This window comes from Cucurbita pepo, chromosome LG12 (assembly GCF_002806865.2).
Source record: "Cucurbita pepo subsp. pepo cultivar mu-cu-16 chromosome LG12, ASM280686v2, whole genome shotgun sequence".
NCBI lineage: Eukaryota > Viridiplantae > Streptophyta > Magnoliopsida > Cucurbitales > Cucurbitaceae > Cucurbita > Cucurbita pepo.
The window spans coordinates 8,345,651-8,362,066 of record NC_036649.1 but is presented as its reverse complement, the minus strand read 5'-3'; the positions used below and the strand labels follow the sequence as shown (position 1 = coordinate 8,362,066).

At 36.7% G+C, this 16,416-nt stretch overlaps 2 protein-coding genes and 1 long non-coding RNA gene across 3 annotated transcripts; 1 reads left to right on the top strand and 2 right to left on the bottom strand.

Moving 5' to 3' along the window:
- Positions 1-709: 709 nt before the first annotated feature.
- LOC111807145 (LEC14B homolog) lies at positions 710-6,302 on the bottom strand. Its single transcript, XM_023692726.1, has 7 exons — positions 6,197-6,302; positions 5,649-5,825; positions 4,383-4,460; positions 3,888-4,063; positions 3,237-3,395; positions 2,896-2,956; positions 710-1,142 (listed from the first exon to the last, which is right to left on the bottom strand). The coding sequence occupies exons 1-7, from the start codon at positions 6,260-6,262 to the stop codon at positions 951-953; spliced, it is 909 nt and encodes a 302-aa protein (XP_023548494.1). The 5' UTR covers positions 6,263-6,302; the 3' UTR covers positions 710-950.
- Positions 6,303-7,594: 1,292 nt separating this feature from the next.
- On the top strand, positions 7,595-8,379 carry LOC111807144. Its single transcript, XR_002816914.1, has 3 exons — positions 7,595-7,670; positions 7,785-7,886; positions 7,984-8,379. It is a non-coding gene; the product is annotated as an uncharacterized LOC111807144 (long non-coding RNA).
- A 6,924-nt stretch (positions 8,380-15,303) lies between these two features.
- On the bottom strand, positions 15,304-16,408 carry LOC111807143 (gibberellin receptor GID1B-like). The gene has a single exon (XM_023692725.1). It carries the CDS (start codon positions 16,338-16,340, stop codon positions 15,345-15,347), a length of 996 nt encoding a protein of 331 aa, XP_023548493.1. The 5' UTR covers positions 16,341-16,408; the 3' UTR covers positions 15,304-15,344.
- Positions 16,409-16,416: the final 8 nt, after the last annotated feature.

The window sequence follows — 16,416 nt, the reverse complement described above, 5'->3', positions numbered from 1 at the left end:
GCACACCGCCCGATGTCTAGCTCTGATACCATTTGTAATGGCCTAAGCCCACTGCTACTAGATATTGTCCGTTTTGGCTCGTTACGTATCGCCATCAGTCTCATTGTCTTAAAACATATCTATTAGAAAGAAGTTTTCAAACCCCTTATAAGGAATGCTTCATTCCCCTCTCCAACCGATGTGTGATCTCACAATCCACTCCACCCCCTTTGGAGGCCCAACGTCCTCATTGACACACCGTTCATTGTCTGGCTCTGGCTATGAAACCATTTGTAACAACTCAACCCCACCGCTAACAGATATTTGTCCGCTTTGGCCCGTTACCTATCATCGTCAGCCTCACAGTTTTAAAACACATCTACTAGGGAGAGGTTTCCATACCCTCACAAAGAATGTTTCGTTCCCCTCTTCAACCGAGGTGGGATCTCACAAATACAAGATTAAGAATTCTAACTCCTTAGTAAAATATAACAGAATCTCACCCAAATCTGACTTTCTACCATATTTTCAACAAATCTAACAATCATATACAAACATTGCATAGGGTCAGGAAAATAGAAGTGGGTAGCACCGGCAGAAATAAGAACAATAATAATTCTATCCCTACTCTAAAAACAATAAAAGATGAGAATTAAGAAGAAATATACCGATGCTTGCTATTTCCACCATTTTGTTGATCATTATTCAACAAATTTATACACTATATATATATATATGTATGTATGTATTATATCATATTATTCACATAGATTATAGACAGAAACATGATATCAAAGATTCGTCAAGTAGAACCAACAAAATACTGCAACGGTGAGATATAAAATGCATATTAATTGCATCTTATTTTCAAGAGTATGATAGGATGCATGCATCACAGAGCAAGATATACTGCATTTGCCAAGCTATAATCCACCAGAAAGAGCTTGCCTTACAGTTTTCTTCAGCAGTTTTCAATAGAAATGTCGCCTGCGGACTCTCTTCTTGTTCGGAGGAGTCGGAGCTTCACCGCTGCCCGGAAATTCCCATTTGACAACATCCCCATCCCATGAAGAGCTTACAAGCATTGGATATTGAGGGTGCCAGCTACAGTCTCTTACTGGTGATTTATGATGCTTCAGTGTTGCAACTAGAGCTCCAGTCAACTACAAAGGACATAAGAACAACAAACATAATGCTAAATAAGAATGTTATAAGATATATGGAATACAATTTTCTAGGACCAGAAATAGTTTAGCGGATGTATAATTTTTATACTCATTGTTCACAATCCAATGATTAACAAACAAAAAAAAAAACTATTTGTAACCGCTCAAAGCCTACTGCTAGCAGATATTGTTTTTTTTTTACTTTTCCTTTTGTGATCAGCATCCTCGCTGACACTCGTTCCTCTCTCCAATCGATGTGGGATCTCACAATTCACCCCCCTTCAGGGCCCAACGTCCTCACTAGCACACTACCCGATGTCGGGCTCTGATACCATTTGTAACAGCCCAAGCCCACTGCTAGCAGATATTGTCCTCTTTGGGTTTTTCCTTTCGGAGCCCAACGTCCTCGCTGGCACTCGTTTCTCTCTCCAATCGACGTGGGATCTCACACTATTGATACTAATTAAATAGAAAATGATATTTCAAGAGTTTAAACACACAATCCTTGCTCTAAAACCATGATAATATAATAATGAACCAACAACTTAGCTAATATTTAAATTAATGGTGAATTTAATATTTTCAATATTTGGTTAACACTCTCCTCGCTTGTGTTCAGCATAAGAAACAACAAGTGAGCTAACTAACAAAGAGTTCCGTAAACTTTAAGGTAAATCAGTGATTCAGCTATGACCCGTGTTCTAGAAAGTCAGAAAGAGATTTCAAACAAGTATTGAAATATAAAAGCTAAAGCTATAACAGCCTGGCCCACCGCTAGCAGATGTTGTCCTCTTTGGACTTTCCCTTTCGGGCTTCCCCTCAAGGCTTTAAAACACATCCGCTAGGGAAAGGTTTCCACACCCTTATAAAGGGTGTTTGGTTCTCCTCCCAACCAAGGTGGGATATCACAATCCACCTCCCTTCAGGGCCCAACGTCCTCGCTGGCACTCATTCCTTTCTCCAATCGATGTGGGACCCCCATCAAATCCACCCCCTTTGGGGCCCAGCGTCCTTACTGGCACACCGCCTTGCGTCTACCCCCTTCGGGGAATAGCCTCCTCACTGGCACATCCCCCAGTGTCTGGCTCTAATACCATTTGTAATGGCTCAGGCCCACCGCTAGCAAATATTGTCCATTTTGGGCTTCCCCTCAAGACTTTAAAACACGTCTACTAGGGAAAGGTTTTCACACCCTTACAAAGGGTGTTTCGTTCTCCTCCCCAACCAATGTGGGATATCACAAAAGCAGTAGAGCAACTCCCAATATCCGGGAACTTAGAATCTGATAGGAATGTTATTGGGATATTAAGAGACGGTCAGTAATTCGACGTAGAGTTTGTTAAGAGAGTTTTGTTATAAATAGAGTGGGTTATAAGATGAAGACAGGCAATCCTTCGGTTGAATCAGAGCTCGAGTGATATCAAAAGAGGGAGAGTCCAAGTACCTCACATTAATCCAATATATGTTGGGTTCTATCAGAACCGTCCTCTCGAGCATTCTCACTTAAGTGTAAACAATTAAATCATTGTCTACCTTCCTCCCCTTCCACTCCTATGTATAACCAACTCCCTTGCATTTGCACATTAGTAGTAATATAAATAAATGTTTCCATGTGCGAGGCATCGGACTAATAGATGTTATATTACTAAGGAGGGTCGGAGGTATAAATTAAATAATTTCCCGGCTCCAACGTCAACTTAAAACCTCACATGAAAATAAGATGCATATAAATAAATGTCAAATGACTTACCAAATCATAGATATAAACGCAAGAATTGTGAGATCCGGTGTAGATGTACTTCTGGCCGGTGCTGCAGAGGGGAAATAAAAATATAGTCTCAACTATTAACCATCTTCAATGTATCTAGCACGATAACTAGAAATTCGATTCACAATAGAACAAGGTTTATTGAAAATGAAGTCGATATCGAATGAAATCAATACTTCCTTGAAACAAACCTTTAATAGCATAGCACAAACTACTGCATAATGCAAAACTTCAAAGGTAATATTTTCATGCAGCAGAGCAAATAGTTAACATCTCGATCGTAATACAGTCATAAATATGCAGTTGCAGCCACAAAAGCTCACCTAGATTCCGGGGAGAAATAACAACGGATAAGCGTTCGCAGGACTGAATGACCCTTGTATGTAGCAACAGATCGATCACGTGGATGCATCAAATTTTTAGCATGGAGTGGATAATCCATCCATCTGTAGTCCCAATCATAGTTTCTGGGCCTATTGTAGCTGGAACAAAAGAGGAGGGTTGTTTATGAATGAAAAGAGTTTCCATTTTAGGAAGGATACCATACTTACTGTCTTTAAAAAACGAGCCGTCTTGCCATATTTCAACTTATAGGAAAAACAATTCAAATAAACTATCATTGTGGAGACTGAGATTTTTACTCCCTCTGAAGGTTCCTTACGAAACCGATATAATTTGATTTATTATTCGTGTTTTATTTTCAAGTCATGTATTGCATTAGACAACAAGCACATTTGTATTAGGGGAAAAAATCATAATTACTCGTTTGAGTAGCGCTGTTCGGAAAAATACAAGTTTTTTATAAGGTAACTTTAAAATACAAAATAATTCATGATGGTAGAAGAATAGTTACTCAGAGAAAACAAAGTTACCCTCAGTTTCCTAGCATCAGATGAGAAACAAATACCCAGAATGACTAATAAGAAAAGGAATAAATATAGTGCGTATTTAGAGAGTATCAAAACGGTACGTACTGAGTAGCATTGTTGGACATCTTTCTGATATCCCAAAGTTTGATGGTCTGGTCTTTACCATTGGAAATTAAATATCGACCATCCCCACGACTATCAATGAACGTGATACCTTCGACATGTCCTTCTAGAATCCCTGCAGCCTTCCCTTTAGATATAAAGCAGCGTCTGTCCCACACCTACAAATATACATCTAACATCTTAATACAAGGAACAGAACGAACTTCTCAAATATACAATCCTCGAGCCCGCACACTTTCAGGATTAGCAAATAGTTAGTTGCATTAGGTGACTGAAACCATTGGGTTAGGCTAACTCCTAAGTTTTGGGAAAACTCTGGTTGCAAGGCCAAAAATCACAACTTCAAGATTCATGCAAGAAAAACTGGAAATTTGTTAAATAATGGGACAAAACATTCATACGCTTCCTTCTAAACTAAAGTGGTCAATCTTTGACAAAAAGTAGCAAAATGTCCTCGAAGTTGTAGCGGATTTGTACCTTACAGAAAGTATCATCACTTCCAGAGTAAACCAGATGGCCACTTTCATCAGCAAAACACACAGTATTCACATCAGACTGTGCACCCAATAAGAAAAAACTTAGAATGCCAGGAAATTTTGTAATGAAACAATTAACAAAAACCTCAGCAGGTACATAATATGCAAAGATTCCTCCACAGGTAAGTAAGTTTAGCTCATGAAGATGATTAAGTAAAGTACGAGACAATATTTTTCGAAACAAGATACAAGATGAATAAGACGCTGGAGAATTAGTATATGAACTGGTAAGAATCCTCTTGAACTTACCAATTCTTTGTCTGCTTCAGAAAGTTTCTAGCCTATATAAGGTCAGTAGATGTTGGGGGAAATAGTTAAGGATACTTCAAATCAAATAAAAATAGAAGGGAAAGGAAAGACAAGAATAAAAGTATGTTTTTTTTGCAACAATACTTAAAAACAAAGAACAGCCTTCAGAAACTATTCCAAAAAGAATAATTCAGGAATACACACGAAGTTTCCATCATAAACATGTTTCTAACCATGTCGGGGAGACCAAGCTATTTGGAAAATTACATGAATACGGTATAGGATATTCAAATTAGACACACGTTGACAGGCGGGATTAAGACTGTCAACCATATCACCAATCATCAAACCATCTCCCAACCAGACATTACAAGCTATGTTTTAGCCGTCACTCCATAAAATTTTGATTCACGATCTCATAACGGATCTTATGACTTTATACAAAGATTTTCAAGCCATTTCTTCACTAGGTGACACCAGACAATTTTCTTCGACTGTCTAGTAGTAAATGGACAAAGAAATTCAGGTTGTTGCTCTTTTGTGGATGTCATCTTACAAAAGAAAGCTTGTAATTATTCAGTAGTTCGAATATAGAACTTCAGTAAGTCTCGCAATTCATTGCAAGATGTACTTTTCTGCATAAGTTTGAGATTAGGTAGCCTATCAGGTCAACTCTAGAAAACATACATGTACCTTAAACAATAAAGCCAATAAATTAGATAAATCAAAGAGCAAGGGAGAATAAAAAGCTCTTCTTTCTTCATTTTTTTTTTTTTCCTAACAATTGGATATCACAGATTTTTACGAATACAAGAAATGTAACAGTTTGAATCATTAAAATGCCTAAAGTTCTTTTTTTCTTTGCATGCACTAACAATAAAGCAAAATATTGGGGAAAAAACTCTACAGGCACGTGAAGCGTATTGTGTAAATACTAGAGAATGATTTAGAGCATTACTCTGTGAGCCAAAATTCGAAGCGAAAGCTTATTAGTTTCAAGATCGTAGACATATATAGAATCATCGCTACTTCCAGCAACAAGTTCTCGTCCATCTGTTGAAAATTTCACAGAGAAAATTCCAAAAGAATCTCTTCCATCACCATGTGCACAGAAATCCAATCCCTCATGAACCTCCTGTATCGTTTTAATATGAAAGTGAAGCAAGAAAATTAACATAGAGAAAAGGGTACGCAATATGACAAATGAAAAATCCAGATTTCCAGTAGTCTTAGTCAAAAAGTTCAATAAGGTCTCAGATAGTAGAGAGATGCCAACAACTAAAGTAAACTTATATATATATATTTCTTTTTGTAGCTAAGATACTTCCAACATTCCAAAGTACATTAGCTAAACAGTCGAAGTACGGAGAATCACAGTCAATAAAGCAAGAGGTTGGCCAAGAATTTATGCCATTACATAATATGAGTTATATAGCATCAAAGAAATATATTTCAATCCACGATATCAACTGAAATTTCAGATTTTAGTAAATTTTGAACCCATACCGTAATATTTGCCAGAGACTCTGTTTCGGCGGATGACACGTTAACAATGTGGATGATTGGTGACATGCTGGCATAGACCTTAAACAACAAGGCCAATAAATTAGATTATTCAAAAACAATGAATAATAAATTCATCCTAAAACATCAAAAGNATGGGTAGGTGTGCTGTGGACGATTAATAACTCCTCGTTCCCCGTGTTGAACAAGCGCTCTCTCAATTTTCTATTTCTCTTACCATTTTTGTTTCTCCCTTTTTATCAAATTAAATTTTTATTTATTATTTAAATTATTATCTATATTGTATTTATAGACGTAGAAATTTTAATTATCAATTTTATAAAGAGAAAAATCGATAAATATATGAAAATATTAATTTCTTACCATTTTTTTTATATTTATGTTTGATTGATTCTTTTCGATGCAATAAAAATATTAATTCAGTGTTTATGTCGGTGAAGGCCACTGAACTTGATTAGATGTGTCATGCCAGCGTTGACAAGTATCTATGACACATGGTTAGAGAGTGACGTGGTGCACTTTTGGCTATCGTGTTTCATGAGAACGCAACCTTTGTGTCTATAACTATAATGTTATTTTGTGTCTCCGTGTCTTATTGTAGCTTATGATAGAAGGTTGTTGTGAAAGACCGTGACATATACCAAATTGCTACCAAAGTCAAACCTCGAGATTTGTCGGAAACGACAAACTTAGTATTAATGTTCATAATACGAGATGATATTATCATGCCCAAATTTACAAACTTTATTCCAAATAAAGAGATTCTAACCTGACCCATTCCAACCCTATTCAATCCCGTCCAAACGACTCCGAAAAATTAAATTACAAAGTTTGAGTAATTTTTTTCTCTCTATTTGGTCACGGGCCTTAAAACGTCCTATTTAAAAAAAAATTGAGTTTGTAACCTATCTAGGTTTGTGCCATAAACTTTATCGAGTATTTAAATTTTTAATTATGAGTATGCAAGTTTTTTAGTCTAATAGATCATTAGTAAGTATTTGAACGTGCATATGTGTTTATTAGCCGACTAAATTTTTAATTGAATAGATTATTAATATTGATGCGGACTAAATTTTTAAATATTTTATATTTTTAAAAATTAAAATATATTCGAACAAATTTAAAAGTTTAGGGTATTATTAGCCATATACTCTAATTTTATATTTAATAGAGAATCTAATTTTATATTTAATAGAGAATTTCATTTTATAAAATTTAAATAGGTTAGAGATTTATTATAACAAAACAAAAATTAAATTGAAGTATTTTATATTTTTAAAATTAACAAATTTATTAAACAAATTTGAAATTTGAAAATGGATTAGTTTTTATTATTATTAGTATTTTATTTTTTATTTTTATTTTTATTTAGGAATTACGCATTTTTGGCTTCGCGCGTACCATTTTCATGTTGCTCTCTTCTCTTCTCCTCCACCGATAGAGCTGGGCTGAAGAGGTGAGCGTTTCTTCTTCGTCTTTGTTGAATATTGTTCTTTTCTGAAACGTAAATTTTGGTTAACGATTCGTTTGTTTGTGTTTTTATTTTTGTAATGGACATTGTTGCATTTAGCTGTGGCCGTTCATTTGAGCAATCAGGAATCTCTGCACTTCCGTTCAATTTTTTTTGTGTGTTTTTGGAGCAGCAATTGAGCGATCAACATATTCATCTACGGTAACAGTTCTTTCCATGCGTTTCTGGATTTCTTTTTTGTACTTTTGGCTGTTTAATCAGATAGGAATTGTTTGATCTTCCTCTGATTTGATTGTAGATGCTTTATTGTTTGGTTTCATGAATCATTGGGATGAGGATCTGGAAGCCTGTAAAGAGGGGTTTTGATGAGTTTTTCACGAATGGAGCTCATTGTTTTATGACCAGCGCTGGGTAAGTTCCCTTTGGACCCTCGTATTTTTCCCCAGTCTGATGTGCAATTTCTTTTGGGACCACAATGAAATGATTACATAGCTACTCCACTTGAGTTTAGATCATATATCACTTGTGGCCAAAAAGCTGATTGGATCCACATTATCAATGCCTGTTGCTTTCAAGACTTGCAAATGGCGAGCATGTAAAATGAATAGACTAGATACTGTAAAGAACCAGTGCAAGATGTCACATTCACATCGGTAGTCTATTGTTTCTCTCCATTTTAGATATCTTTATCATCTATGTTCTCTCTCTCCAATGTGGTTAGATGGGCAAACAGATAAGATAACATAGAAGTGGGTATGTTACCGTCCAAACCCACCCCTAGCAAATATGGTTCACTTTGGCTCATTATGTATCGCTGTCAGCCTCACGGTTTTAAAATGCATCTACTAGAGAGATGTTTCCACACCCTTTTAAGGAATGCTTCGTTTCGTTCCCCTCTCCAACTGCCGTGGGATCTCACAATTCACCTCCCTTGGGAGGGCCAGCGTCCTTGCTGGCACAATGCTCGGTGTCTGGCTCTAATATCATATGAAATAGTCAAAGCTAATCGCTAGCAGATATTGTCCGTTTTGGCCTGCTACGTATCGTCGTCAGCCTCACGGTTTTAAAACGCGTCTAATAGGGAGAGATTTCCACACCCTTATAAGAAATGCTTGGTTCCTCTCTCCCTAACGTGGAATCTCACAAGGTAATTTACCATATTTTGAATTCTAGTGGGTCAGTTAAAGTTCATATATTCAAAGTCCTTTGTCATTCTTAAGAGAATACTTTATTCAATTTCAAATAACCAAACTTAGTTCGTATGGCAAACACAATTTCATCCTCCTAGCTCGCCTTTCATTTTGGCATTTGAATGTCCACTTTCTGCCTTTGTCTTGTAGAGGAGATAATGAAAGAAAGAGTGTACCTCAATCATTCGATTAATTGCAAAGCATGATTGTAACGATTGAAAGTTATTGCTAGCAATAAAAATCTTTCCGTTCGATTATGATTGGGTTATATTGTTCCCAATGCCATGGAGGCATGTGTAAAGTATCAAACTTCCTTTCTTCCTTTTTCCTTTTCTTTTAAAAAATTAACATGTCCTCCTCTCTCCTTTTTGGACTGCGAAAGCTATTGGAATGATTTAGTGCTTCCGCCTGTAATTTTGTTTGGGGCAGTATAGTCTATCAATCCTTTTTGTAATAGCTTATGGATACGAGAGAAAGTGACCCTCGAGCAAAAACTCACCAATTAACTATTAGATGACTTATTTTGGAGGGAATGGAATTTTTCGAGCAAGCATGAGATATTTATTAATAACACTAGTTTGAAAAATTAGTGGTTTGTTTGCCTATCATAGTCAGCAACAATCATTAAAGCTACTCACTTTCTATTTCTAACTTGTCTCTTTATCACTAATGAACGAGCCATCTTTTTTTTCTCTTCTTACTCTTTATAAAAATAAAAATAAAAATAAAAAAGAGAGATATCATGAGTCTAGCAACAAATGGCTAATTTCTATATCATAAATAATTGTAAATCAATAGATTTTGTATGCATGAATGCATCTGAAGTTCGCTTGGCAGTGTAGGAAGTTGAGATTGGCTGAATTGCCTAAGTAATAGGCTGAGCTTGCTAAATATTTAACCAACAAGTTAAGTTTGATGAACTTGGTCGTCAACATGTAGAGTATGGAAGAACTTTCACCAAATTCATAAAAAGTTCATGTAGTAGATTGCAGTTCTGTTTCTTGATTTTCGTTGTGTCCTGTTGTTTCAATTTTGCACCTGCTGTTCTATGTTCTAGTTCTAGGTTATGCTTTTGGACCTAATCCTACTGGGTGATTTTGGTTGCAACTTGTGCTTCTAGTTCATGATTTTACTCTGCTTCATTTTGGTGAAAGTGATTGTATGGTTTTGGACCTAATTCTATTTTGTGAGTGTAGTGGTAATAGTTATAGCATATAGTTTTGGATATATATACACATATGTTCGTTTGTTATTACTAATGATACAAAATGTAGCTCTAGTCCGTAAGAATAAGATGTAAAAGGTAATTATAGAAATCCTTGGAGGCGAACAGCGGGATAGAGGCTCGATTAGCTAACGACCAAACCTCTGTATGACCTCAAGTTACCCAAACTTATAGGGGGGTGAGGATGCATTGTCGTTGTAAGGCGAGGTGGGGTATCATTATTTTGGGCTTTGGGTACACTTAGGCTCTAGGTGAATTGTGTTGCTAGGGCTCATGGGTAGGAGAGTGTGAGATCCCACGTCAGTTAGAGAGGGGAACAAAGCATTCTTTATAAGAGTGTGGAAACCTCTCCCTAGCAGATGCGTTTTAAAAACTTCGAGGGGAAGCCCAAAAGATAAAACTCCAAAGAGGACAATATATGCTAGCGGTAGGCTTGGACTGTTACAGAGAGGTTACCAGCTCTCTCGAAATAGTTGGTGAGGTCTGGTTTCTGTTTGGTTAATTTCTGACTTACAGTTGCTTGTAATGGTTGGTAATTTTCAGTTAGTATCAATAGAAAAGTAGCCCCCTATTCGATCTGCATCCGTGTTGTTTAGCTTGTTAAGTACTCCACGAAAAGTGTTACCCTTTAGAGTACAACTCTTCTTTCAGAACACACAATACATAAAACTAATCAAAAGTACCACTTTGTGTAATCAAAAGTACCACTTACTTTATGTAATCAAAAGTACTAGTCCTTCAAAACCACCACCAACAAAGAAAGTCGGCTCTATAGGGAGATTCCTAACAACCTTCTCCCAAGCTCTCCAAATCCTTATAAACTTTATTCTTCCTTTCAGGCCAAAGGCCCAAATACAAAGAAACCAACCTGCCACAATAGTAAGAATGCCTTCAAAGAAACTGATAACCCAACCCATATGGGTTGGGTTATAGATTGAGCGGTTTTCAAGTTGAACTAATCAAACTTGTGATAATAGATAACCATGAAGTTCATGAATTTATTATATTTCTAACCCAAAATCAATTTTAAACCCAAACCCTTTTTATAGAGTATATTAAAAGCTAGGTAGGATGGCAATTTTGGGTTTTCATTAAAACTCAGTGAACTAAACCAACCCAACCATAATTTTTATGGGTTTGTTTGAGTTGAGTTAGATTATTTGAGTTATCAGGATCTACACCCCGAACAACTAGGGCGGGTCTAAAATATCACAAAAACCATACCAACTCAGTACTACTAGCACACCTTTCCTCTTGTCTACCAATTTGATCAGAGCTTTGGGAGGCAAGGACGAAATTCATATTATTGTTTATACACCAAGTCATACGAAGGATATAAAAGAACTTCCAAAAAACAAGTGATCTATGGATTCTTCCCTGCTATTACAGTTCAAGAAACTTAGGTCATTGATAGTTCGCTCATGGACCTCGAAATCAGCACGAGGCTCATGTCAATATCAATTTGGGGGAAGAAACTACGTTATAATGGATCAAACAGAAGATTTCTTACTTTAATACAGTGGTAATTTGTTAACTCGCTACAGAACTTGGAAGTTGAAGGATCCAGTAAATTTCATAATTTTGAGAATTTCTGTGCAACATAGAGAAGTGAACATTATTTAATATCACTATTCATAACTTCATAATGTTCAGAACTATGAACACAAGAAAGACCTCGATTATGTAAAAGAAAAAAGAGGTCATTTCTCGAAAGTAGCTTTGGAGAAACAACCTTTTTCTAGGCATGTCTTTTCACCCAATTCTCTTTCTAGAAGAGTCTGAAACGATCTCAACTTCCCAATCTTCGAGAAAAAGAAAACATAAATAAACAAACACTTACGGTTTGGTAGAATGAGGACATCAACCATCTTTGTTTTTGAATTATTTGGCCATAAGAATAATGAACGGGCTATGGATTTCAAAACCACAAAATGAGGGGAAAGGGGGGGAAAAAAAAAAAAAAACACAGAAACCAAAGGGAATCCCTTTCTTTTAGTGTCAAAACCCCATTTCTGTCCATTCATTTTCCCTCTTCAAAATGGGTTCAAGTTCATGAACCTCTCTCAAAAGTCAACCTACTTTGAACAATTGTTCATTCACTTTTAGAGAGTGAGGGTCCACCTTAACCTTCTTTGTCCTTTCTTGTTGTGTTTTCGTGTTCTAGATTTTATTTAGTTCCTCGATTTTGTAGATTTTTTAATGACTTGTTACGTCTGGGATCGAAAATTCTAGGATCGCTAGCATTGTGTTTGGATTGTGCAAGAATGAAAGAACGAAGAAGAGTTAGGAACTAGAAACTTAAGTGGTTTACCTTATGTTTATTTGGTTTGTAGATTTATATATTGAAGCGTAAATTGGGAGTTTTATAAGCTTGAGTTTGCGTAGCTCGAGGGTTAGTTAACTTTGGATAAGTATGTCTATGTATTGAAATACATGAGTTTCGTTTCTTAACGTTGAGCTATGCAATTTATGAGCACATCTGGCTCAAATGGTGAAATGTATGAAATTTTCTCTTATGGGTGGAAGGTTTGAATTTTCCTTCTATTGACTATAAAAATATTCTAAAGAAAATGCTCCCTCAAATTTTCTAAATTATATTTGTGTTAGATTTCCAAGAGCTTTCTAATAAATGCTTTGACAATAGAACCTCCGAAAGAAAAGTAGGACGTGTCGGTCACTTGGAAGTATTTAGTCTTATACGGTGGTCCTTGCAGATTGACACAGGATTCCACATACCCTATCCTATTCAAGTTAGAGTATAAGCTAATGATATTTTTGGCTACTAGACTCTCGCCATTAGGGTACAACACTCCACCACTTTACTTAGCAGCACGACGCTTGTATTACTCTCCCACAACCCCATTTTCACAGTTCAGACTGCTCCCATTTCACTCGTTTGTTTTCCTTTTATTTTTTAGCTACTAAGATGTCTCAGTTCACCGGATTGTCTCTACCTACCTACCCATGAATTCAACAGCAGTTTGTTGTACTAAAACAAGAATGAACAAATGAATTCTCTAGTTTCCATAGCTGGACAGGAACAGAAAACCTAATTTGTGACGTTTGATCAATCATAAAGACTAAAGTGAAACAAAACCCTAATCATACAACCGAACACATTCAAGAAAGCCAACACTCGAAAAAGAAAAAGAAAAAGAAAAGAAATTAGGTAAAATAGGAAGTAATAATTAAGGGAAAAAAAGCATGTTTTGTTCCTAAGACAAAAGAAAAAAAAAATGTTGGTGAAGGACAAAGAAAAGAAAGGCATAGGGGAAAGGAATAAAATGACAAAAGTTGGGAACTTTTGGGTTTGAAATTTGAATTATAATAAAAGTTTAAATGATTTCCCATTGTGATTGACAGATTTGCAAAACATAAGCATATATTCTAATAATTATAATAATAATTATTATTATTAAAAAATTAAAATAAAAAAGTCAATATTTTATTGTATGTTTGGGACAAGATTCCATCATGTCTTTGTCCAAAAGCTTAGCTGTTCCAATCTTTTCCAATGCCTAGTCCAACACTTCAATAACCATTCCCTTTCTTTTCAATTTTCTATTTTATCCACTTTTTTTTCCTTCAAATTATATATTTATATCATAATAAAATATGATCACTTGCACTTCGTATTATTCACTTTGCAAAAAAACTCAACCGAGCACTTCCAACATAGACTTGACCTCATGGGTTCAGAGCTTAGAGATTCTTGATTTTAAACCCATGTCCCAAATAGGCTCTCGATGTTCATCGAGATAAGGCGACCGATGAAAAGGAGGAGGTTTGGAGAGTTTGATGCTATCCCAAATTCCAAACCCCCTTCCTCCTTTTAGGAATAGTGTACAAGGAAATGACAAGAAATGATCAAATCAATGTTTGTAGGATGGTGAAGTCCATGATTAAGACATGGTCTCCAATCATTATTGGCCGCAAAGTTTTATGCTATTTATGGATGAGACGTGGGCAACCCATGTCCTTTTGAGAAAATAGGTAGAGATCACTTATCTTTTCATTCAAATCCAAATATAAAGAATCTAGTCGTGAGCTTACGACTTTCTTGAAATGACTTTCTAAGTGCTTACAATTTTGTGAAAAGTCATTCTCAACTAACTAGTATCGTGTAATAACCCAAGCTCATCGCTACCAGATAGTCTGTTTGTCCTGTTACGGATCGCCGTCAACGCATCTATTAGGAAGAGGTTTCCACATCTCAATAAGGAATCCTTCGTTTCTCTCTCCAACCAATGTGAGATCTCACAATCCACCCTGTTGGGGACACAGTGTCCTCGCTAGCACACCGCCCAATGTTTGACTTTAACACCATTTGTAACAACAACTCAAGCCCACCGCCAGCAAATATTGTCATTTTTGGCCCGTGCCCTCAACCTCACAGAGAAATCCCAAGGAAGACAATATCTACTAACGGTGAACTTGGGCTGTTACAACACGTGTTCAAGTGGATACTTACATCCATCTCACGTAGCTTTGACTAACTAAAGACTCTACAACAGTACACTACTCAAAATCCAATGCGACACGCATCTTAAGTAGGATCATAACATCAAAGAAAACGAGAAAATCTTTGTGTTCTATCTATGTAGAACCTATCGTACTTGAAATGAGCTACAAACACTTCACCACACAAAAGAAGAAGAAGAAATGCACAACAGCTAAAAGAGAAGTATACAAACATAAGCCTTTATATTTCATCTCTAAACCCACATGTATAACATACAATTCACAAACAAGATGAACCATAACCCTAAACCTGTGTGAAAAATTAGTGCTTATAAATCAGAATGCCCATAGTTTGTTCATCAAAAGATTCATAAACCAACAAAAGTTACCCCTACACTTCACACACTCACTTGTTTAATGGCTGGAAGAGTCAGGCAGGCAAACTTTGAAGGCTTCTTGGCATCTGAACTTTCTGCTCTTTCAGGCTCCTCATTCAACTCATATCAGCTCTATAATTTTGGCCACTTAGCTCCTGAGTATCAATAAGCAGCAGCAGCAGCAAAGGAGCAGAAATAACTGTATATCATATATATATATATAACTACAAAGCATTACAACAAAAGAAAGAACAGATACCCAAGTCATCTGTGTAAAGCCTGTGTTAGGTGTAGCAGATTTTGTTCTTGTTTTTTTTTTTTTTTTTTTTTTATTGATATTATGTTGAAGATAATAGTTAAATTTGTTTTCACTTGGGTAGGAAAGTTAAGTAGCTGTATGAACAGTTTAAGGGTTGATAAAGTGGTCTATCTCTTCCATTAGACAGTAGAAATGTTCATTGTTTGGCAAGAAATAGAACCCGATTGTCGCCTTCTCGAGGAAGAGAAGTTTCACGTCGTGGCCGGAGTCTTTCAGGCCTTGCACATATGCGAGTTGCCAATCTTGCATCAGGTCCAGACCGGCGACAACGACGAGACTTTTTGGGAAGTTGATTCCCTCTAGGCTTTTGGCTTTGGGGCCAAAAATGTTACAAGCTGGGTGATCTCTGTCTTCTCCTTCAGGGAGATAAGCTTTCCAGTACCAATCTCTGTCTTGAATGGTTACGAAGTATTTACCGTCGAGTTTCTTCTCTGATTCGGTTCTCTTTTCGCCCCCGAACATCGGGTGAAGAAGTATGTTGCCTAATACTTCAATGTCTTCCTCAGCTGCCCTTGCTGCAACATGATGAGCTATGTTGCCACCAGAACTATCACCAGCTAAATACACATGAACCTTGGAATCCTTCCCACTTTGAAGCCATTTCTTTGATTTCACCCATTTGAGTGCAGTCCAGCCATCTTCATATGCACATGGATATCGATATTCAGGCGATCGACGGTAGTTAACCGAGACAACAACCGCCTTGCAGACACTTACGATACGGCGGCAAAAGGTGTCGTAAATAGCACTGTTGGCTGATGAATGAGCAAAGCTCCCACCATGAAAAAACAGGATGACAGGTACAACTTTTGACATGCTTAGAGGCTTCTCAAGATCAATGATGCCCCAGCGAGCTTCATTATCTGGGGCTGGCTGATAAACTCGGTTGAGAAGGCCAGAAGCTCGATCGACATTATCGAATGAGAAAACCCCATCAACTGGATTCACATTGGCTGGAACTTTGCGCTCGAGATACTCCGCTAACTCACGGTTGAAAGTGCCATCAGAGCGGCGGAGGATGGTGTAAGCTAGCTTGAAATTGGATATGAGCACCCATGTGTTCAAAGGAACAACCCTCTGCATCAACAAAGATCAACCCAATGAAGAAAACTAAGAGATAATCAGATAAACCCAAAGTCAATATCAAGGATGAACATGA